This window comes from Poecilia reticulata, chromosome 17, assembly GCF_904066995.2.
Source record: "Poecilia reticulata chromosome 17, P_reticulata-male-v2, whole genome shotgun sequence".
In the NCBI taxonomy this organism is placed as follows: domain Eukaryota; kingdom Metazoa; phylum Chordata; class Actinopteri; order Cyprinodontiformes; family Poeciliidae; genus Poecilia; species Poecilia reticulata.
Genome location: NC_088846.1, coordinates 27,211,267 through 27,236,220, shown reverse-complemented (window position 1 = coordinate 27,236,220; position 24,954 = coordinate 27,211,267). Strand labels below are relative to the sequence as shown.

General features: G+C 40.7%; 1 protein-coding gene across 10 annotated transcripts in view; it reads left to right on the top strand.

The window, feature by feature from the left end:
• The window catches only part of pard3ab (par-3 family cell polarity regulator alpha, b), a 277,414-nt gene that overhangs the window by 136,883 nt on the left and 115,577 nt on the right, over positions 1-24,954 (top strand). For 8 of the 10 annotated variants that reach the window (XM_008433894.3, XM_017309968.2, XM_008433895.3 and 5 more), the window contains 2 exons: positions 11,263-11,391; positions 15,355-15,390. In XM_008433894.3, the coding sequence (XP_008432116.2) occupies positions 11,263-11,391; positions 15,355-15,390 (165 nt within the window). The remainder of the gene's footprint in view (positions 1-11,262; positions 11,392-15,354; positions 15,391-24,954) is intronic. The other 2 variants (XM_008433899.3, XM_008433892.3) reach the window with 1 other exon arrangement.

Genomic DNA, 24,954 nt, shown 5'->3' with positions numbered 1-24,954 from the left:
TAGTGTTTGATGACGTCACGTTTGTGTTCATTCTTTGATGACGCCATGTTTGAGTTTAGTGTTTGATGACGTCACGTTTGTGTTCATTCTTTGATGACGCCATGTTTGAGTTTTCTCTGATGACGCCATGTTTGCGTTTTTTCTTATGACGCCATGTTTGCGTTTTCTTTTATGACGCCATGTTTGCTTTTTCTCTTGATGACGCCACGTTTGACTTTAGTCTTTGATGACGCCATGTTTGCGTTTTCTCTGATGACGCCATGTTTGCGTTTAGTCTTTGATGACGCCATGTTTGCGTTTTCTCTGACGCCACGTTTGCGTTTTCTCTGTGATGACGCCACGTTTGCCTTTTCTTTGATGACGCCATGTTTGCGTTTAATCTTTGATGACGCCATGTTTGCGTTTTCTTTGACGCCATGTTTGCGTTTTCTTTTATGACGCCATGTTTGCGTTTAATCTTTGATGACGCCATGTTTGCGTTTAATCTTATGACGCCACGTTTGCGTTTTCTTTGATGACGCCATGTTTGACTTTAGTCTTTGATGACGCCATTTTTGACTTTGGTCTCTGATGACGCCATTTTTGACTTTGGTCTCTGATGACGCCATGTTTGAGTTTAGTGTTTGATGACGTCACGTTTGTGTTCATTCTTTGATGACGCCACGTTTGCGTTTTCTCTGACGCCATGTTTGCGTTTTCTCTGATGACGCCACGTTTGCGTTTTCTCTGTCGCCACGTTTGCGTTTTATTTGATGACGCTATGTTTGCGTTTAATCTTTGATGACGCCATTTTTGACATTGGTCTCTGGCGCCATGTTTGACTTTAGTCTTTGATGACGCCACTTTTGTTTCTTCTCTGTGATGATGCCGTGTTTGCCTTTTCTCTGACGCCACGTATGCGTTTAGTTTTTGATGACGCCATGTTTGAATTTTCTCTGACGCCATTTTTGCGTTTTCTCTGACGCCACCTTTGCGTTTAGTCTTTGATGACGCCATGTTTGAGTTTAGTGTTTGATGACGCCCCGTTTGCGTCTTCAAACACTGATGACGCAAACGTCATCATTCTTTGATGACGCCATGTTTGCGTTTTCTCTTGATGACGCCACGTTTGCGTTTAGTCTTTGATGACGCCACGTTTGCGTTTAGTCTTTGATGACGCCACGTTTGCCTTTTCTTTGATGATGCCATGTTTGCATTTTCTTTGATGACGCCATTTTTGACTTTGGTCTCTGATGACGCCATGTTTGAGTTTAGTGTTTGATGACGTCACGTTTGTGTTCATTCTTTGATGACGTCACGTTTGTGTTCATTCTTTGATGACGCCATGTTTGAGTTTTCTCTGATGACGCCATGTTTGCGTTTTCTTTTATGACGCCATGTTTGCTTTTTCTCTTGATGACGCCACGTTTGACTTTAGTCTTTGATGACGCCATGTTTGCGTTTTCTTTGATGACGCCATGTTTGCATTTTCTTTGAAAACGCCATATTTGACTTTGGTCTCTGATGACGCCATGTTTGAGTTTAGTGTTTGATGACGTCACGTTTGTGTTCATTCTTTGATGACGCCATGTTTGAGTTTAGTGTTTGATGACGTCACGTTTGTGTTCATTCTTTGATGACGCCATGTTTGAATTTTCTCTGATGACGCCATGTTTGCGTTTTTTCTTATGACGCCATGTTTGCGTTTTCTCTGATGACGCCATGTTTGCCTTTAGTCTTTGATGACGCCATGTTTGTGTTTAGTCTTTGATGACGCCATGTTTGTGTTTTCTCGGACGCCACGTTTGCGTTTTCTCTGACGCCACGTTTGCGTTTTCTCTGTGATGACGCCACGTTTGCCTTTTCTTTGATGACGCCATGTTTGCGTTTAATCTTTGATGACGCCATGTTTGCGTTTTCTTTGATGACGCCATGTTTGCGTTTTCTTTTATGACGCCATGTTTGCGTTTAATCTTTGATGACGCCATGTTTGCGTTTAATCTTATGACGCCACGTTTGCTTTTTCTTTGATGACACCATGTTTGACTTTAGTCTTTGATGACGCCATTTTTGACTTTGGTCTCTGATGACGCCATTTTTGACTTTGGTCTCTGATGACGCCATGTTTGAGTTTAGTGTTTGATGACGTCACGTTTGTGTTCATTCTTTGATGACGCCATGTTTGAGTTTAGTGTTTGATGACGTCACGTTTGTGTTCATTCTTTGATGACGCCATGTTTGAGTTTTCTCTGATGACGCCATGTTTGCGTTTTTTCTTATGACGCCATGTTTGCGTTTTCTTTTATGACGCCATGTTTGCTTTTTCTCTTGATGACGCCACGTTTGACTTTAGTCTTTGATGACGCCATGTTTGCGTTTTCTCTGATGACGCCATGTTTGCGTTTAGTCTTTGATGACGCCATGTTTGCGTTTTCTCTGACGCCACGTTTGCGTTTTCTTTGTGATGACGCCACGTTTGCCTTTTCTTTGATGACGCCATGTTTGCGTTTAATCTTTGATGACGCCATGTTTGCGTTTTCTTTGACGCCATGTTTGCGTTTTCTTTTATGACGCCATGTTTGCGTTTAATCTTTGATGACGCCATGTTTGCGTTTAATCTTATGACGCCACGTTTGCGTTTTCTTTGATGACGCCATGTTTGACTTTAGTCTTTGATGACGCCATTTTTGACTTTGGTCTCTGATGACGCCATTTTTGACTTTGGTCTCTGATGACGCCATGTTTGAGTTTAGTGTTTGATGACGTCACGTTTGTGTTCATTCTTTGATGACGCCACGTTTGCGTTTTCTCTGACGCCATGTTTGCGTTTTCTCTGATGACGCCACGTTTGCGTTTTCTCTGTCGCCACGTTTGCGTTTTATTTGATGACGCTATGTTTGCGTTTAATCTTTGATGACGCCATTTTTGACATTGGTCTCTGACGCCATGTTTGACTTTAGTCTTTGATGACGCCACTTTTGTTTCTTCTCTGTGATGATGCCGTGTTTGCCTTTTCTCTGACGCCACGTATGCGTTTAGTTTTTGATGACGCCATGTTTGAATTTTCTCTGACGCCATTTTTGCGTTTTCTCTGACGCCACCTTTGCGTTTAGTCTTTGATGACGCCATGTTTGAGTTTAGTGTTTGATGACGCCCCGTTTGCGTCTTCAAACACTGATGACGCAAACGTCATCATTCTTTGATGACGCCATGTTTGCGTTTTCTCTTGATGACGCCACGTTTGCGTTTAGTCTTTGATGACGCCACGTTTGCCTTTTCTTTGATGACGCCATGTTTGAGTTTAGTGTTTGATGACGTCACGTTTGTGTTCATTCTTTGATGACGCCATGTTTGAATTTTCTCTGATGACGCCATGTTTGCGTTTTTTCTTATGACGCCATGTTTGCGTTTAGTGTTTGATGACGTCACGTTTGTGTTCATTCTTTGATGACGCCATGTTTGAGTTTTCTCTGATGACGCCATGTTTGCGTTTTCTTTTATGACGCCATGTTTGCTTTTTCTCTTGATGACGCCACGTTTGACTTTAGTCTTTGATGACGCCATGTTTGCGTTTTCTTTGATGACGCCATGTTTGCATTTTCTTTGAAAACGCCATATTTGACTTTGGTCTCTGATGACGCCATGTTTGAGTTTAGTGTTTGATGACGTCACGTTTGTGTTCATTCTTTGATGACGCCATGTTTGAGTTTAGTGTTTGATGACGTCACGTTTGTGTTCATTCTTTGATGACGCCATGTTTGAATTTTCTCTGATGACGCCATGTTTGCGTTTTTTCTTATGACGCCATGTTTGCGTTTTCTCTGATGACGCCATGTTTGCCTTTAGTCTTTGATGACGCCATGTTTGTGTTTAGTCTTTGATGACGCCATGTTTGCGTTTTCTCGGACGCCACGTTTGCGTTTTCTCTGACGCCACGTTTGCGTTTTCTCTGTGATGACGCCACGTTTGCCTTTTCTTTGATGACGCCATGTTTGCGTTTAATCTTTGATGACGCCATTTTTGACTTTGGTCTCTGATGACGCCATTTTTGACTTTGGTCTCTGATGACGCCATGTTTGAGTTTAGTGTTTGATGACGTCACGTTTGTGTTCATTCTTTGATGACGCCATGTTTGAGTTTAGTGTTTGATGACGTCACGTTTGTGTTCATTCTTTGATGACGCCATGTTTGAGTTTTCTCTGATGACGCCATGTTTGCGTTTTTTCTTATGACGCCATGTTTGCGTTTTCTTTTATGACGCCATGTTTGCTTTTTCTCTTGATGACGCCACGTTTGACTTTAGTCTTTGATGACGCCATGTTTGCGTTTTCTCTGATGACGCCATGTTTGCGTTTAGTCTTTGATGACGCCATGTTTGCGTTTTCTCTGACGCCACGTTTGCCTTTTCTTTGATGACGCCATGTTTGCGTTTAATCTTTGATGACGCCATGTTTGCGTTTTCTTTGACGCCATGTTTGCGTTTAATCTTATGACGCCACGTTTGCGTTTTCTTTGATGACGCCATGTTTGACTTTAGTCTTTGATGACGCCATTTTTGACTTTGGTCTCTGATGACGCCATTTTTGACTTTGGTCTCTGATGACGCCATGTTTGAGTTTAGTGTTTGATGACGTCACGTTTGTGTTCATTCTTTGATGACGCCACGTTTGCGTTTTCTCTGACGCCATGTTTGCGTTTTCTCTGATGACGCCACGTTTGCGTTTTCTCTGTCGCCACGTTTGCGTTTTATTTGATGACGCTATGTTTGCGTTTAATCTTTGATGACGCCATTTTTGACATTGGTCTCTGGCGCCATGTTTGACTTTAGTCTTTGATGACGCCACTTTTGTTTCTTCTCTGTGATGATGCCGTGTTTGCCTTTTCTCTGACGCCACGTATGCGTTTAGTTTTTGATGACGCCATGTTTGAATTTTCTCTGACGCCATTTTTGCGTTTTCTCTGACGCCACCTTTGCGTTTAGTCTTTGATGACGCCATGTTTGAGTTTAGTGTTTGATGACGCCCCGTTTGCGTCTTCAAACACTGATGACGCAAACGTCATCATTCTTTGATGACGCCATGTTTGCGTTTTCTCTTGATGACGCCACGTTTGCGTTTAGTCTTTGATGACGCCACGTTTGCCTTTTCTTTGATGATGCCATGTTTGCATTTTCTTTGATGACGCCATTTTTGACTTTGGTCTCTGATGACGCCATGTTTGAGTTTAGTGTTTGATGACGTCACGTTTGTGTTCATTCTTTGATGACGTCACGTTTGTGTTCATTCTTTGATGACGCCATGTTTGCTTTTTCTCTTGATGACGCCACGTTTGACTTTAGTCTTTGATGACGCCATGTTTGCGTTTTCTTTGATGACGCCATGTTTGCATTTTCTTTGAAAACGCCATATTTGACTTTGGTCTCTGATGACGCCATGTTTGAGTTTAGTGTTTGATGACGTCACGTTTGTGTTCATTCTTTGATGACGCCATGTTTGAGTTTAGTGTTTGATGACGTCACGTTTGTGTTCATTCTTTGATGACGCCATGTTTGAATTTTCTCTGATGACGCCATGTTTGCGTTTTTTCTTATGACGCCATGTTTGCGTTTTCTCTGATGACGCCATGTTTGCCTTTAGTCTTTGATGACGCCATGTTTGTGTTTAGTCTTTGATGACGCCATGTTTGCGTTTTCTCGGACGCCACGTTTGCGTTTTCTCTGACGCCACGTTTGCGTTTTCTCTGTGATGACGCCACGTTTGCCTTTTCTTTGATGACGCCATGTTTGCGTTTAATCTTTGATGACGCCATGTTTGCGTTTTCTTTGATGACGCCATGTTTGCGTTTTCTTTTATGACGCCATGTTTGCGTTTAATCTTTGATGACGCCATGTTTGCGTTTAATCTTATGACGCCACGTTTGCTTTTTCTTTGATGACACCATGTTTGACTTTAGTCTTTGATGACGCCATTTTTGACTTTGGTCTCTGATGACGCCATTTTTGACTTTGGTCTCTGATGACGCCATGTTTGAGTTTAGTGTTTGATGACGTCACGTTTGTGTTCATTCTTTGATGACGCCATGTTTGAGTTTAGTGTTTGATGACGTCACGTTTGTGTTCATTCTTTGATGACGCCATGTTTGAGTTTTCTCTGATGACGCCATGTTTGCGTTTTTTCTTATGACGCCATGTTTGCGTTTTCTTTTATGACGCCATGTTTGCTTTTTCTCTTGATGACGCCACGTTTGACTTTAGTCTTTGATGACACCATGTTTGCGTTTTCTCTGATGACGCCATGTTTGCCTTTAGTCTTTGATGACGCCATGTTTGCGTTTAGTCTTTGATGACGCCATGTTTGCGTTTTCTTCTTATGACGCCACGTTTGCTTTTTCTTTGATGACACCATTTTTGACTTTGGTCTCTGATGACGCCATTTTTGACTTTGTTCTCTGATGACGCCATTTTTGACTTTGGTCTCTGATGACGCCGTGTTTGAGTTTAGTGTTTGATGACATCACGTTTGTGTTCATTCTTTGATGACGCCATGTTTGAATTTTCTCTGACACCATGTTTGCGTTTTCTCTTATGACGCCATGTTTACGTTTTCTCTTATGACGCCATGTTTGCGTTTTCTCTTATGACGCCATGTTTGCGTTTTCTCTTATGACGCCATGTTTGCGTTTTCTCTTATGACGCCATGTTTGCTTTTTCTCTTGATGACGCCACGTTTGCGTTTTCTCTGATGACGCCATGTTTGCCTTTAGTCTTTGATGACGCCATGTTTGAATTTTCTCTTATGACACCATGTTTGCTTTTTCTCTTGATGACGCCTCGTTTGACTTTAGTCTTTGACGCCATGTTTGCGTTTTCTCTGATGACGCCACATTTGCGTTTAGTCTTTGATGACGCCACGTTTGCCTTTTCTTTGATGACGCCATGTTTGCTTTTTTTTGATGACGCCATTTTTGACTTTGGTCTCTGATGACGCCATGTTTGACTTTAGTCTTTGATGACGCCATGTTTGCTTCTTCTCTGTGATGACGGCGTATTTGTGTTTTCTCTGATGACGCCATGTTTGACTTTAGTCTTTGATGACGCCATGTTTGCTTCTTCTCTGTGATGACGCCACGTTTGCGTTTAATCTTTGATGACGCCACGTTTGCGTTTTCTTTGATGACGCCACGTTTGAATTTTCTCTGATGACGCAATGTTTGCGTTTAATCTTTGATGACGCCACGTTTGCGTTTTCTTTGATGACGCCATGTTTGAATTTTCTCTGACGCCACGTTTGCGTTTTCTCTGTGATGACGCCATGTTTGAATTTTCTCTGACGCAATGTTTGCGTTTAATCTTTGATGACGCCACGTTTGCGTTTTCTTTGACGCCATGTTTGACTTTAGTCTTTGATGACGCCATATTTGACTTAATCTTTGATGACGCCACTTTTGCTTCTTCTCTGTGATGATGCCGTGTTTGCCTTTTCTCTGATGACGCCACGTATGCGTTTTCTTTGGTGACGCCATGTTTGAGTTTAGTATTTGATGACGCCACGTTTGCGTCTTCAAACACTGATGACGCAAACGTCATCATTCTTTGATGACGCCATGTTTGCGTTTTCTCTTGATGACGCCACGTTTGCGTTTAGTCTTTGATGACGCCATGTTTGCTTTTTCTCTTGATGACGCCTCATTTGACTTTGGTCTCTGATGACGCCATGTTTGAGTTTAGTGTTTGATGACGTCACGTTTGTGTTCATTCTTTGATGACGCCATGTTTGAATTTTCTCTGATGACGCCATGTTTGCGTTTTTTCTTATGACGCCATGTTTGCGTTTTCTTTTATGACACCATGTTTGCTTTTTCTCTTGATGACGCCACGTTTGACTTTAGTCTTTGATGACGCCATGTTTGCGTTTTCTCTGATGACGCCATGTTTGCCTTTAGTCTTTGATGACGCCATGTTTGCGTTTAGTCTTTGATGACGCCATGTTTGCGTTTTCTCGGACGCCACGTTTGCGTTTTCTCTGACGCCACGTTTGCGTTTTCTCTGTGATGACGCCACGTTTGCCTTTTCTTTGATGACGCCATGTTTGCGTTTTCTTTGATGACGCCATGTTTGCGTTTTCTTTGATGACGCCATGTTTGCGTTTTCTTTTATGACGCCATGTTTGCGTTTAATCTTTGATGACGCCATGTTTGCGTTTAATCTTATGACGCCACGTTTGCGTTTTCTTTGATGACACCATGTTTGACTTTAGTCTTTGATGACGCCATTTTTGACTTTGGTCTCTGATGACGCCATTTTTGACTTTGGTCTCTGATGACGCCATGTTTGAGTTTAGTGTTTGATGACGTCACGTTTGTGTTCATTCTTTGATGACGCCATGTTTGAATTTTCTCTGATGACGCCATGTTTGCGTTTTCTCTTATGACGCCATGTTTGCGTTTTCTCTTATGACGCCATGTTTGCATTTTCTCTTATGACGCCATGTTTGAATTTTCTCTGATTACGCCATGTTTGCGTTTTCTCTTATGACACCATGTTTGCTTTTTCTCTGATGACGCCATGTTTGCCTTTAGTCTTTGATGACGCCATGTTTGCGTTTAGTCTTTGATGACGCCATGTTTGCGTTTTCTCGGACGCCACGTTTGCGTTTTCTCTGACGCCACGTTTGCGTTTTCTCTGACGCCACGTTTGCGTTTTCTCTGTGATGACGCCACGTTTGCCTTTTCTTTGATGACGCCATGTTTGCGTTTTCTTTGACGCCAGTTTGCGTTTTCTTTGATGACGCCATGTTTGCGTTTTCTTTGATGACGCCATGTTTGCGTTTTTTTTGATGACGCCATGTTTGCGTTTTGTCTTTGACGCCATGTTTGCCTTTTCTCTTATGACGCCATGTTTGCGTTTTCTCTGTGATGACGCCATGTTTGCGTTTTCTTTGATGACGCCATGTTTGCGTTTTCTTTGATGACGCCATGTTTGCGTTTTGTCTTTGACGCCATGTTTGCCTTTTCTCTTATGACGCCATGTTTGCGTTTTCTCTGTGATGACGCCATGTTTTAATTTTCTCTGTGACGCCATGTTTGCGTTTAGTCTTTGATGACGATATGTTTGCCTTTTCTCTGATGATCTCATGTTTGCGTGTTCTCTGTGTTGACGCCATGTTTGCCTTTTCTCCGTGCAGGGACCACTGAAGTGGCAGGTGCTCAACAACAAAAAAAAGGCCCATCTAACCGCCTATTAGGACAGAATGTTAACAGCCTCTCAGCTTTCAGAGTTTAGTAAACAATGATAAATTACAAAAATGTGTCACATACATTCAAAGCTAACGAACATCTCCATATAGAGCATAACACTATTCTTATGTAAGATATTTTATTAGTAATTTCTTTCTGCAGGTCTATTTTGTTATAGGAAAGTTTTGCAATATTCAAACCCGCAATTTAGCAGGTTATGTAAATCAGAGCTGGATCACCAGACATATTTTGTCTTTACAGAATTACACTATTAAAAATATAAACAAGGACACAATGCAACCTTTTAGTGACTGTAATCTATAAAAGAGCTGCCTGTTTGCTACAGTGGAGATGAAGATGGTCCATTCAGGAAAGCAGTGCTGCATCAAACTTTAACGTGGAACTGCAGAAAAAAAAAAGCAAACATTGAATTGTTAATGAATGTCACCATGAGAAAAGCCTACTGAGTTTTGCTTAAAAAACTTTTTTTTTTAATTTAAATCACACATTTTTGACTCATGAAGTTAACTTTCTTTTTTGCAAAACAAACTTATTTACGCTTGTCATGAATCTTTTCGTTCTATTCTAAGTTTTTGTTTGTGACTCAAAGTTTTACTTGTGATTCTCACATGATATCGTTTGCAGGGCCCAAAATCTCAACTAAAGATTTCTGATGTACACAAATAAAAGTTTGTTTGGTAAAAATTTATTTAATAAAAAAGTATTTTAAACAAAACGATTTGTTTTTTTTTTTAAAAAAAGAAATCATTGCAATTCCAAAAGTTTTAATTACAATTTTATTTTACTTAACTGAGGTTAGTTTTTTGTTTCCATTGAATAATTGGGAAACAAAATTAACTTCATACTCTGTGAACCAGAAACTAAACTTAAAGTCTGGATTGAGTTTTTTCCCCTTCATTAATGACACTTTTATTACATTCATTATATCTATCATGGTAATTCAGGGTGAGTTATTTTTAATTCTAAATGAATATCCTTGTTGGACTTTTATTTAACATACATTTACCTAAAGCTAGAATAAATGCAATGTACATTCTGCAGCAAAGGAAATTAGAAGATTGCACGTGCGATGTGCCTCGTACACGGGGAAGAAGCTTTTTAGTTATCTAGCTTTTCTAGCAAAGTCGTTAGCTAGCAGTTAGCTAATAGCACAACAACAGCAGCCTAATGTCAGTATGATAAAAATACTCAATCGATAGATAAGAACAGTTTCTCCTCACCTGGCTGTCTCCTCCTGCTCAGTAGTTCTTCAGAGAAAGGCAGACGCAGAGGCCTGTCAGTGTCTGTTGTATTTCATTACCTCTCTGCTTAAACCGCGACTCCGAGCTGCAGCAGAAACGATACTTCAACGTTTTCCATCATCTGACAAGCAGCAAGTCTACTTCACTTTATTCACCAAAAACGTTTTTTTATAATTCACCAAAAGCTGTTCTGTAATCTGGAACGCTCGCTACGTTGAGCTCCAGTTAGCCGCCTTATCTCACTGCGCGAGAGGCAACTGCGTCATGCGTCACGGGCAAAAGGTCAAAGGTGACCGGAGGGCTTATTATGTTGTACAAAAAATAAACAAAAAACAAATAATTTTAGTACATGTTATTATGTGTCAGAAGAGGGCTTAGGAAGTAATACCAAAAAAAAACAAACAAAAAAAATTGACCTAAAGGGCACTTGGGGGCAAGGAGCAAAAGGGATAGGTGCTCAAGCACCACAACCCTCCTCCCCCTCTGCACGTGCCTGTTGATGACGCCATGTTTGCGTTTTCTCTGTGATGACGCCACGTTTGCGTTTTCTCTGATGACGCCATGTTTGTGTTTTCTCTGATGACGCCATGTTTACGTTTTCTCTGATGGCGCCACGTTTACGTTTTCTCTGATGGCGCCACGTTTGCGTTTTCTCTGATGACGCCATGTTTGCGTTTTCTCTGATGACGCCACATTTGCGTTTTCTCTGATGACGCCATGTTTGCGTTTTCTCTGATGACGCCACATTTGCGTTTTCTCTGATGACGCCATGTTTGCTCCGGTCCAGGTGAACGGCGTGGACCTGAACGGCCGGACGCAGGAGGAGGTCGTCTCGTTGCTCAGGAACACTCCGATGGGCGGCGCGGTGGGGCTGCTGGTTCTACGCCAGGAAGACACTTTCCCACCCCGAGAAGTCGTAAGTCTCCGCCTCCGCTGCTGCTCTTCATCCCTTCATCTTCCTCTGTGTGTGTGTTTGCTCGCAGTGAGCTGTCACAACTTTTCACTTCGCTCCGTCTGAGCGTGCAGATCGATTTTCCCGCCCTGTCGCTGCTCTCCTCTGTTATCAGGAGGCAAACCTGCAGAGATCTCGCTCTTTATTGCCTTCTCTCGCTCTTTATCTTTATCTCTCCTGCTTATTCCCCTCTGCATCTCTTCACTTCCGCCTCCATCTGTGTGTTTTACCTCAGAGCTGACTCTCAGATTGATGGATGTGGGAACGAGCAGACAGACGCAGGCCAGGTTGCAAGGAGGGAGGGAATAAACAAACTGGGCTTGAATATCAATCAGGCGCCATCCTCACATCTCGCTGCCGACAAGCAGAGACGGAAATCTTTATGATTGAAACGTGTCTGGAGTTTCTAAACGTTAAACTTGAAGTTTTATCCAGGTCTAAATACAGATAAAGACAAGTAAACAAAGCCTTTAAATCCAAATATCCCAACTTTTTGCAGCTTTTTAAAACTTATTCAGGACCAAAAAATGCAGCCTAATTTCTCTTATTCATCTGAATTGTTCCCTTTTCCGGAGTAAAATTGTGAAACATCCTCTAACTTTAAAGACGCACTATTTAACTTTTATAAAAATAGTTTTTATATATATATTTGTTGAAACTTTCACTCTGGTGTGACTGTGCAAAATGTGACAGATAATTTGAAAAAATCGATCTACGTCGAGCTTCTATTGCCGTCTACAAAAATGTGACCAAAATCAACCAATCGGCGCCAGAAGGAGGGTCCGACCGCTGTCAATCATCCTCATGTACTCGCTGCTCAATGCATTAACAGCAGAGAAACAACTTATTGTTGCAGGAAAACTGTTTATCCTCTGTTATGCCTGGCTATGCTAACTAGCCTGAACATCCATGACCGGCTATGCTGGCTTGAGGATGATTGATAGCGCTAAGCCCCGCCTCCTGGCTCTGATTGGTTGATTCTAGTTACCACTGGGAGATGGCAGAGGAGCTTGATTTTTGATCTGTCTCATATTATCCTTTCATAACATGGAAACAGTTTGAACAAATATCAACAAATCTTTTTTTAATATATATTAAAGTTGCATTCTGCAGCTATAAAGTGTAAAAATCAAGAGGTTTGAATTTGTTTTTAGTTTCTTTTAACATGTAGTGACTCAAAAATATCTGTATAGCGTGTTAAAACTGTCATCCGCTCTAAACTGAATGTCCGTTATCAAGCAGCAGCAGTTTTAAATTTGAAAAATTTAGTTGAATTCAAAAATATTTCATTTATCTCAAAGGGAAATTAAATGTTTTCCTCAGTGACATCCTGTAAGTATCTTCAGAGAGTCTTTGTGGATGGTGATTCTGTGGGCAGTGAGAATTTGTCGCCACATTTTTGAAAGTAAACCTGAACTTTGAACTTGATCTCCAGTAGCAGTCAGTGCTGCAACTAATCTGAAGAAGCCTCTGACTGAAGACTGTTGCTGTAAGACAGTTTTGTTAACAAGTTAAGAGATGAAAACCAGAGCAGTAGAGACACCTTCAGCTGTTAGCTAGCTCTGCTAATCCACCTCATTTGCTTTTGCTGCTCCACTTTAAATCTCCGTCTGGCTGTGTGAGATGTCGGGAGTAGGGGATCCGATCCGTATACTGACGGATGGAAACGATGGTTTAAGCTTCCGTCTGCTCTCCTTGGGGTCAAAGGTCAGGTATTATTTCATGCTTCCATTTCAAAACCAGTTTTGAGTCGTTGACCCAATTTTATGCAAATTCCTACTGTCTGCTGATTTGAGGTCAAGTTGAAAACTGGCATAGAAACAATCCCTCTGCATGATTCTGCCACCACCGTGCTTCACAGCTGTTTCTGTAGTTGGTTAGAAGTGGCAACAAAACACTCGGGTGGGTGTATGCATACATATGAACCTGTGTGTTTGCATTTCACCTGATGCAGATTATAGAAATATAATTATTTAATCTTTTTATCAGGAGAAAAAAAGTTTAAATGAATCAAAAATGATGCGATACTCATGGCCACGATGAGTGGATTTAAATTTCTGAATTTAAATGAGTCAACAGGCTCAACTCAGTCTAATAAATTACACCTAATGCAGAGTAATGAAAACATAAAATCAGCAGCTGGTATATTACTGCCACAGGTGGCACACAATTCAGCGTTAAACCGTTTCTGCTGCTGCTATTTTAAAAGCTTGTATCACTGATATAAAATGTCATATTTCAAATTATTTTTATTATTTAGCTAATTCTTCTTCTACTGGGGCACTATTACAAAAAAATCCTGCATAAAATGACTGAATTTGATCAACTCTGAGGTTTTTATCTAAAATCCTGCACCGAGTTTTTTTTTTAAACAATTTAGTCCAACTTTACTGTATTTATCATTGCATAACAAATAGATTGCATAATAAAATCAGGCAACAAAACAAACTGTAAAACAAAACAATCCAAGTCTTTGTATCAGCTGCTTGGAGACGGATGGGAACTGGATCTGGCAACCCGATCCTCTGAGTCTGTGTGTGGGCGTCATAGCTGCCAGGAATGCCTCGCTGTATTTTCTTCTTTTATAGTTTAGCTGAAACAAATCCGTTCCCACCAAACAAAATAAACCTTTTTTTTTGTCTGTGAAGAAGGAAAAAAAAAGTCTTGGTTGTTTGATGCTTTGACGAGAAAAGAACAGCATGAACGGCGTTTTGTTTGGAGGATAATTGCTGTGAGCTGCGCCGTGTCGTTTTCAGCAGGTTCGAGCATTTAATCTGTAAAACAATACCACAAATGCTAAATAAACAAAATGCTAAATAAACAAAAAGGGACAGCAATAAAAAATACATTTTCAAATATATGTAATATCTGGTGTGAGCTGCAGACATGGTCGCAGTTTCACGTCGGAACCTTTGTGTTGCGTTTCTGGTACGCCTGTAAATCTGACGCACAGGCTACATCCGCTAACGACAACGATGAACGATGTAGCCAAACCTCTTGGCTCTCTGGGGGTTAATTTTGCTTTAAAATCTGATTGGTCGCTGGAAAGGCTTATGTTCAAGTTGTGCCAAAAGGAGTTAGCCTGTTAGCAAAGCTATTCGAGCCTAAAAGTAGCATCTTAGTGGTAAACATGCTAAACTGCTAACGCTAATGTTAAAGAAGCTTCCTGAAATACTGAAAAGCTGAAATCTGATGGTTGAAAAACCCAAATAACAGATTAAAAACAACAAATATCTCATTTGGTGAGCAGATACGTCTGATGCTTCAAAAATGTAGCATCAAGAAGGGTTTCTCAATTGAAAATATTGCTTATTTTGCCAAATTTTTTAAATTTAAATGCAATTAATTAATTACAGACTCTGCAAATAACTTGATTATAAAAACTTTAAGTCCCACCAGTAATTTTATTAATCATTCATCAGTTAAAATTAGGTCAGTTTTACTGTGCATCATGGTTTTTCCAATCTAATGTGGTTCAAATGCTAGAAAAAATGAGCACTAAACTTCATGTTTTGTTGCTTTTTATCCGTTATAAATAAAATAGATGAATCTATTCAGTAATTTTGTTCTAGAAAATCCCTTAAAAGCAGTGAAATGTCAACCTTTACACTTGCAGCTAACTATTTTTGTTGTCGTTTTTTTGGAGGCGCTCATGTTGCCCTCTGCTGGTGTAGCACCCTGGGCGGAGAGCCATACCTCTCTTCCATCACAACTGATGATTATTTCTATTAGGTAGTTAAAAAGTTGAGGCTGATTTGTGAATCTGTCGGCTGAGGTTCATCGTCTCTCCGTTTCATGTTTCCATCTTCCTCCATCTGCAGAAACTCACACCATCAAATTTGAACAGTTTCAATTCGTGAATATCTGTTGCTTGACTCCTTCTGGTTCTTCTGCCTCCTCTCCCCGTTTCCCCTCCTCGTTTTTTAGAGCGCTGAACCCCAGAAGCAAACCCACAGAGACCTGGTAAGACCCGACGCCAGCCGACACGTTTCCTTCATTTATCCACAGCATCTCTTTGCGTAAATGTTCTTTGTTTCTTTTTGGGAGGAGCGGTAAACCTTATCACCCATTTGGGATCAAAACGTTAGATTTTGCATGCATTCAGTCCGTAAATCTGATTTTAATGTCTTCCTGAAGTTGCTTTGTCAAACCACAGTTTAATGGTTGTTTTGCAGGATAATTTGCTCCTTAACTCCCTTTAGAGCGAAACACAGAAACCTTCTTCTCTCTCTGCTGGACAATATTTAGCTGTGATGTTAAAGTACGTCAAACTAAAAATGTTTAAAAAATCAGTCTGAACTTTACATTGTTGACTTTTCCAAGGAGATGTCTCTAATATATTTACAAAAATATGTTTTTTCTTTGCATAAACCTCAACTAGAATCACATTTATTACTAATCAAACTGATATCTGTTCACTTCTGATTCACATAACGACTCACAATCAATACTAACTTTTCTAGTTTATTTTGAAGAGGAAATTTAATGGCTTTGGAATTAAAACCCAAGAATTACATTTAGGGGATTTTTGAGAAGTTTGAGAGAGAGAGAAAAAGAGGAGAGAGAGAGAGAGACACAGAGGGAGAGAGAGACAGGAGAGAGAGGGGGAGGGGAGAGAGAGGAGAGAGAGACAGACACATAGAGAGAGAAAGAGGAGAGAGAGAGAGAAAGAGGAGAGGGAGAGAGACAGGGAGAGAGAAAGAGGAGAGGGAGAGAGATAGAGAGAGAGAGAAAGAGAAGATAGAGAGTGACAGAAGAGAGAGGCACACAGAGATAGGTAGAGAGAGACAGAAAGAGACACAGAGAGACTGAGAGGGAGAGAAAGAGGAGAGAGAGACAGAGAGAGAAAGAAGAGAGAGAAAGACACACAGAGACGGAGAGAGAAAGAGGAGAGAGAGACAGAAGAGAGACTGAGAGAGACAGGAGCGAGAGACAGAGAAAGAGGAGAGAGAGACACAGAAAGAGAGAGAAAGATAGAGATAGATAGAGAGGGAGAGACAGAGAGAGACACAGAGAGAGACAGAGACAAAAAGAGCTCAAGTTTCCAAAACTATCAACTCTTATTTTAAACATAATGGCTCCATTAAGTGAAAGTTTCACATTAAAGACCAAAGTTGTGAATAATAATCAGTTATTTTAAGGTTTTCTGTATTGAAGGCGCCTCAGAAAATCTCTGAGGTTCTTTGAGGTGAAAGTTGAAATCCAACAAAAACAGGCGTTGCTACGACTGCAGACATAAATCAAGACACCAAAAACATGCAGCCTGACGGGCAGAGCAGCTTCTCTCAGAATCTCAGCTAAATCTTCTTTTCCAACATTATTTTGAAACCGTTGTCACCGAGTCGGCCATTAAAAGCTCATCTCCTTCTTTGGGGCTTGTTTTTGAAAGCCCTTCAGATTTCCATAATTCTCAATTTACATCCAGTTTTGTAATTAAACATCTGGCTTTACCTTCAGGTTGCATCTGGCCGACTGCAGGTAATTGGTTATGTTCTGCGTGCCGCATTACGAGTTTAATCGGCCAGTTAATTTGATTGGCGGTTGTGTCGGCCAGCTGTGTGGGTGATGCTCGTCGTGACGAGGCGTTCATGGCGGGACGTTCATGACGGCAGCTGGTGTTCAGACGTGGTGACATATATCAGCGGCGTTGAAACGAATGCAGACAAACACACCGGCAATTATTACATCACTGAGCTCGTCGCTTTTTGTGGCGACTGTGACGTTGGACAGTCGGAAATTAATATGGCTTGTTGGAGGAAACAGTGGAGGTTCAGTTTAGTTGGTATATTATCAATATCTAGTTGGCAAGCTAAGTTTTTGCTAAGTAATTGGACTAGCAGCTTCTTTGCATCACAAATCTGGGACAAACTTCCAGAAAACTGCAAATCAGCTGAAACCCTGAGTTCCTTTAAGTCTAACCCAGTGGTTCTTAACCTGGTTCGATTGGACCTCAGGGGTTCGGTGAGTCGGTCTCAGGGGTTCGGCGGAGCCTCTGCCGCGGAGGTAAAGACACATTTGTGTAAAGTCGTGATGACGCCCCGCTTTGCCATCACTTGCTGCAGAGGATCACGTTACATTGCTTAGCCAATCAGAGGATCACGTTACATTGCTTAGCCAATCAGAGGATCACGTTACATTGCTTAGCCAATCAGAGGATCACGTTACATTGCTTAGCCAATCAGAGGATCACGTTACATTGCTTAGCCAATCAGAGGATCACGTTACATAGCTTAGCCAATCAGAGGATCACGTTACATAGCTTAGCCAATCAGAGCTGTGGAGGAGCCCTGATTGAAGGGGCTCCACTCAGCATGGATTTGAACTTGTGTCCTTAATTACTTAAGCAAAGCTCAGTTTTTACCAAATTCTGTAGCTTTCGGTGAACTTCTAAATCTGTACTATGTACTAAACACCGTTGCATCTTTTCGGGGTTGCTACTGCCTCTAGTGGCGTGGGGGTGGTAACACAACTAATATAATTACATTACTAAATCAGAATACCACAAAGTCTTTATTATTATAAATTTTTCATTCTCTTAAGAATGTAGAGCTAATTAAATGACCTTAAAGTGGTTCCAGTTTCTCTCGATGGCCAACCTGTTGAAACTGTTTCAAATTTTAAATACCTTGGGTCGTTCCTGGACAGTCACCTCAACTTAGCTGAAAACACTGACTATATTTTGAAGAACTCTTTTCAGAGACTCCACCTTTTAGGAAGACTTGGTGATCATGGGGTCACCCCTATGTCTTGAATTTTGGGGGGGGGAAATCATATTTTATTTATCACTACTGAAGGGTTCAGTGAATGCGCATATGAAACTGGTGGGTTCGGTACCTCAAGAAAGATTAAGAACCACTGCTTTAAACTAAAACTCAGCTGTTTAGAGTCATATTTGAAACCTAATCATGAAACATTAATCAATAATCTGATGTGCAAAGTGTAATGTTGGCTGTGTTTTCTATGACTTGGTGTTTTTATGATGTAAAGCACTTTGAAATGCCTTGTTGCCAAAAGCTGCTATACAAATAAAATCAGATTGATTGATTAGTTAGCATCTAAATATTTTTTGAACCAACATATTTAGCTCCAAATTAAATATTTATTCATCAAACTAGATATTTAGCCAGCTAAACATTTATTTTGAAGCTAAATATCTAGTCTCTCACTAAATATCTACTTAGCATTCTAAGTATGTAGCTTCTTGCTGAACATTAGTTTAAATATTTAGTTTGCTAATATTTACTTTGAAGCTTCAAACTAAATTTTCACATACCAAGATAAATATGCAGCGTCAAGCCAGATATTTATCTGAAGCTAAGTTGTTTTAGTTTAACAAAAAATTCAACTTGAAGCTAAATCCTTAGCCTGCTAACTAGATATTTAGGGGGCGTTTACACGACAACGATCCAACAAAAACGGCACTTTTGTTCCGTTTTTGTTGGATCGTTTACACGATAACGTTCTGATTACGATCTGTGTTTACACAGTAACGGTGCACATCGAAAACGTGTAATGCTCTTGCTGCGCCTAGTTGGTGCTAGGTTCTTTGAAACTTTGAAAGTGCGCATGTGTTTAAAAAAATGTTGTACTTGAAGGCATGTGGATTTCCGTGAGAGAACACGCATTGTGTGCGTCTGATTAGGGCGCATGCAGTTGGAAAAAGTGGGATAACTTTGCCGAAAAACCTTGTTTGAGCTTTCACGGTGTCTGTAGCGGCCCCGGACTGGAAGCTGTTTATTGTTTTTACCTTGGAATGGCCAACAGTCTGTTATTCCTATATCAATTTGATAAAATAGGAGTTCCCGCACGTCCCATATCCGTGTCCTCTGTTACCTTTTTCAGCAGTTAAAACAGTTTTATCCGTCGCTAACAAGTCGTAACCTGTTTTTCCGAGCCGCCTTCAAACGCAACATGAACGCTGAGACGCTTGCGCTGGGTTTACACCTGTGAGGCAGCGAAGGAGACCTGCTGCTGCTGCGCAGGTGTGTGTTAGAATCATGGCAGCAAACCAGCAAAACGTAAATAACTTGGCACAGTTTTTCCCCCGAACTAACCGACTGAGTTGAGTAAAGCTGTTGGATGCAGGTGATGTTAGCTAAAAGATGACTGGCTAATATCAATACAGCACGTTAAGCTTGTTAACAAGTAGCCTGTAGGCTGCTGGTGTTGTTGTCTATGTTCAGCTACGTAGACTCATTTTGCCCCCCAAAATAAGTCGGTGCCCCTCCTGTTAAACTCGTTTGGAGCCGGGCTGGTCCTGGTCCGTAGTTCTCTAGATTAGAGCGCTGAACAAGCAGCCGTGTATTTTGCCACCTGGGCGGTGCGGAGCGGTGAAGAGACGCTGAGGGAACCGAATCTGATGGGGAAACAGTAACACCAGCATTGTGAGTAGTTTCTTCTTCTTCTGTGGATTGTAGGAAGCAGCTATGTTTTGCGTCATACTATGCATGAGCTGGTCTGGAACCCGTTTTCAATCTGTGCCGTTGTTAGAGAAAACATTCGGTGGTTTCGTGTAAACGCACACTACAAACGCAACAAAACTCTTCCGTTTTCCCCCGAAATCGTTGTCGTGTAAACGGGGCCTTAGTTGTGGGTTTCAGTGTTTATGCGGTTTGTCGGTCACCACTAGCTGTGGATCTGCTGCAGCCGTTAGAAATGATCAGAAATGAGACGCTGATTTGCTTTTCTCCCAGAACTTGTTGGTAAAGCCAAAGGAAGCCTTTCTTGGTGAATCTGTCAGGTTTTGGTTGATAATCAGTGCAGCCATGTGAAGAAAAGCCGGGCCGCCTCCTCCTGCCCCCGATCCGTCTCTTCTTACCCCCCCTGCCTGCCCTCCAAACCTCCAGATGAGTCTGTTTTCTGCGCTCCATTCCCGGAACATCAGCCGCCATAATGGATTCAGATGTTATCTGCTGTCAGGCACCTCATTCTAAACATGCTGCTGCCCATAAAGCGGCGCGGTGATGGTGTGAGGTTTTATGGACTCTGAGCCGAGCCGAGCCGTTAATGGACGCCCATTTCAATAAATGGAAGCGTTTCCAGTAGAGAAGGTCAGATTTCTGACTGCAATCATGATTATCTCATTAATATTATCATTTATTATTGATCTAAAATGTGTTGCATTGTTTTGAAAAAGTTTTGTTTGCAAGATTAGTGGGTTATAATTCAAAAGATTTATTTTATTTTAGATAAATACGTTTAAAACGCATACATTGAACATTTATTTTTTAAATATTTAAAAAAGGCAAAAAGTGGAATATTTAGATTTTGTTTTAACTTAAATTTTAATTTTTGCTATATTTTATTCTTTTTTTGCATGTCAGATAATAAATAATGTTCATATTAAGTTTTTATAAAAAAAGAAATACCTTGAGTTTTATTAAATTTTTCATTTAGTTTTGCAATTTAATCTGTATGTTACATCATTTTTAGTTTGTATTTTATCTTTTAATTATGTATATTCTCCATCTTAGTTTTTTTCTTTTTTTAATCTTTTTTGTTATCAATTTTTCGTATTTTATTTTTTAGTACTTTTTTGGCATTTTTATTGATTTTTTAAAATAACCTTTAAATATGCATTGATTACATATCTTTTTAGTTTTTCTTTTTTTTTTCAACTCAGTTGCGTAAATTTTATTTTGATTATTCCATTTTTATTGGAGACCAATGTCAATATAATAATAACTACAGTTATTACACTGACTTTGTTTTATTTTGTAAGTGTTGCCATCAGAATTGCTCCATTATTATATGAATATTCCATAAATATTTTAAGTAGCGCTGACGTTAATTCAGAGTGTTTCATGCAGACGTTTTTTTTAGATTGGCATCTTTCAGCTGAAGGTTTTCACATCGTGATGCAACTCAAGTGGAAAAAACGTCGTTTATTGAGATTTCTCCAGAGACTAAAACTGGAGCCACATTCCTGCCCTAACTTCGTGTGACACTTTTTAAATATACTTTCCAGCCTCGTGTTTGTTTCTTTACTGATCTGTTGCTAAACTTTTGCTGATTGAAGTAACTTCTGCATGGCAAGACTTTGCCCATTATGCCGTATGAGAAAATTAGCTAATTTGCTCGGCTGCAACAAAAGGCTAGGAGTCATTTTAGCGATCCATTGCTTCACCAATGGTCTGTAAAAACAAAACACTTAGCTGGATATTCTCCTGTCTCTTCCTCATCAGCTCTTGCATCTCTTTCTTCCTCCTCTGCGCCGTCTCTTTGTGTCAGTGAGGCTCTTAAAAGCCACTCTTAAGACACAAATCCCCGTCCCCAGCACCTGGCTCCCTCAATGCAGCTGATCAAAGGCATCCGTCTCCCCGTCCCCGCGCTCTGATAGTTCCATAATGGCTCCATAACATGAACATTCAGCCCCATTGTTTACGCCATTAGTCACACAGGCTTATGGAAAATTACTGCAATGCTGCGTTGAGAAGCCATCAAGAGGAGCAGCAGCATTGCAGCATCAACACGCTTCCAGGACGCTGTCTGTCTCCCCGCAAAGCCGTTATGGAGCAATGATCTGTTGCAACGTGGAGAAATGATGAAGGGTTTTGTTGCTGGTGGCGATTGACAAAGCGTTACACAGCAAAAATGTGTCAATGTTTCGGATGGTTTGCAGTTTATTTCATATATTTGTTCTTTTCTGGTGATTTTCAGTTAAAATTCAACGACTTTTACTGTCATGTCATTTTCTTGTGGTACGAAATTCGAACTCAGGTCCCAGATCAAGAGGTAAATAAATAATTGGGTACTCGAGTGTCAAACTCGAGGCCCGGGGGCCAAATCTGGCCCGCCGTAGCTTCTTCTGCACATTACATCAATAAGTCCCTCCTGTTTTTCATAAATCTGCAAAATTCGCACAAAATCCACAAATCTCCGGATTTTCTTTCTGATTTTACCACGAATTTTCAAAACTGGTCAAAAACTGAGTTTAAGTGACAAAGATGCGACATTTGTTACGTTTTCAGCTGCTGCAGTTCTCCTTCACACTGCACTGTGAAAAACCTGTTCCCCTCCTCACCTGTGGGGGCGCTACACCAAAAACCACTGAAGAAAACGACACAAAGACGACACTTAGTTCAGTTCCCACTTGACAAAATGCAAACAAAAATGTAGGATTTCTCTTGTTGGTTTTAGCCGTTTCTCGCTACACCAGCGCATCGTTTGTTTTGGTTGTATTTACCCATAATGCCATGCGATGTAGACCACTTCCTGCTTTTGGATCGGTCTCCGGTCTGCTTGGCGTTCACATATGCATTCAAACCGGACTTCAACCCAACCAGCACTGCAGAAACACAAAATCTTACCAAGTGTTTTAGTTTCTAAAATGTTGCTGTATTTTTTTCAGCAAGAAACAAGTTCTTGTTTTTAGTCAATAATTCCTTAATATCAATGAAAAATTCTAGTTTCATTGGCAGATAATTTCACTTGTAACATGGGAAAATGTCTTGTCAAGTGAAATTTTCTGCCATTTTAAGGTATTATTACGTTGCCACAAGCTCCTATGTCTTGCTGAAAAGTTATTTTTAAGTTAGTTTTGTGTTATTTTACGTGAACTAGGATATCTGCAATATAAACTAAACCAAAATTACATATTGTGTGTTTTTGCAGTGAAGATCGAGGTTTGTAGACAAACCAGTTAAAAAACTTTCATAAAATTATGGCAGAAATCAGAGTGGTTTAAAACTTTAGTGAAGTTTTGCTATTAAAATTTGTCTTGATGAGCCTCAAAAGCAACAAATTGAAGTCGATCTTCAGGGAGCAGCGAAGCTGATGGAGTAAACCAAGTGTTTCAGCCTAAGTTTTGGACGTGAGCAGAGAAAGTCGGAGGGAATCATGGAGTAAGTTTTTGTCACAGTGGAGCTGATGAATGGCTGCAGCTCTTTCAGATTCTCTGAGCTGCTGATGAGGCGAGTCGCTGAAAACAGAAAAACACAAAAATGGAAAAACAGAAAAATGGAAAAACGGAACAACAGAAAAACACAAAAATGGAAAAAAACGGAAAAACACAAAAATGGAAAAAACGGAAAAACACAAAAATGGAAAAACGGAAAAACACAAAAACGGAAAAACACAAAAATGGAAAAACGGAAAAACACAAAAATGGAAAAACGGAAAAACACAAAAATGGAAAAACGGAAAAACACAAAAATGGAAAAACAGAAAACACAAAAATGGGTTTAGTGGTTCATTAAAGCGACTCTTCAAGCTGTCAGTCGACCCAAATACACCCAACGCTAAGAGCTGTACGTCCAATTAGACATCCATCCATCCATCCATTTTCTTTGTCCATCCATCCATCATTCCATCCATCTGTCCATCATTCCATCCATCCATCCATCTGTCCATCATTCCATCCATCCATCCATCTGTCCATCATTCCATCCATCCATCCATCCATCCATCCATCCATCCATTTTTTTGTCCATCCATCCATCATTCCATCCATTTCCTTTGTCCATCCATCCATCATTCCATCCATCCATCCATTTTCTTTGTCCATCCATCCATCATTCCATTCATCCATCCATTTTCTTTGTCCATCCATCCATCATTCCATCCATCCATCCATCATTCCATCCATCCATCTGTCCATCATTCCATCCATCCATCCATCTGTCCATCATTCCATCCATTTTCTTTGTCCATCCATCCATCCATCCATCCATTTTCTTTGTCCATCCATCCATCATTCCATCCATCATTCCATCCATCCATCCATCCATCATTCCATCCATCCATCTGTCCATCATTCCATCCATCCATCCATCTGTCCATCATTCCATCCATTTTCTTTGTCCATCCATCCATCCATCCATCCATTTTCTTTGTCCATCCATCCATCCATCCATCCATCCATCCATCCATCCATCCATCCATCCATCCATCCATCCATCCATCCATCCATCCATCCATCCATCCATCCCTGAAGCCCTTATCCGTCATGATGAACTCAGTCCCATCTCGCCGCCGTCACGTTACAAACTGAGAAACTCTCTTCTGTCTCAGGCTGCAGCTCCGTTTCTTGGCGCTCACATATGTGGAGCGTCTGGTAGCAGCTGCTGGTGTGATTCCTCCGATCGGATCGGGACTCAAACGGGTTCTGGAGGTCGCCACGGAGACGGAGAGAGGGCGGCTGATTAGATGTGAGCATCAGATGGTTCCTCCTCCAGACGGCGACTCGTCTTTTAGGGACCCGTTTTAGTTTTTATTCAGTTTGTTGTCACAGGAAGGCAGGAAAAATTTCAGTCGGGATTTGATTTGGGTTTTTTAAAGTCTGGTAAAAAACAATTTGGGTTTGAGTATTTGGTCAACCGTTTGGAAGATATGTGCCTCCATCTTTTTATCCATCCATCCGTTTACCTATACATCTGTTTATCCATCCATTCATCTCTTTACGAATGGAATGGATGGATTCCATTGGATGGATAGATGGATTCATCCATCCATTTTCTTTGTCCATCCATCCATCCATCATTCCATCCATCTATTTTCTTTGTCCATCCTTCCGTCCATCCATCCATC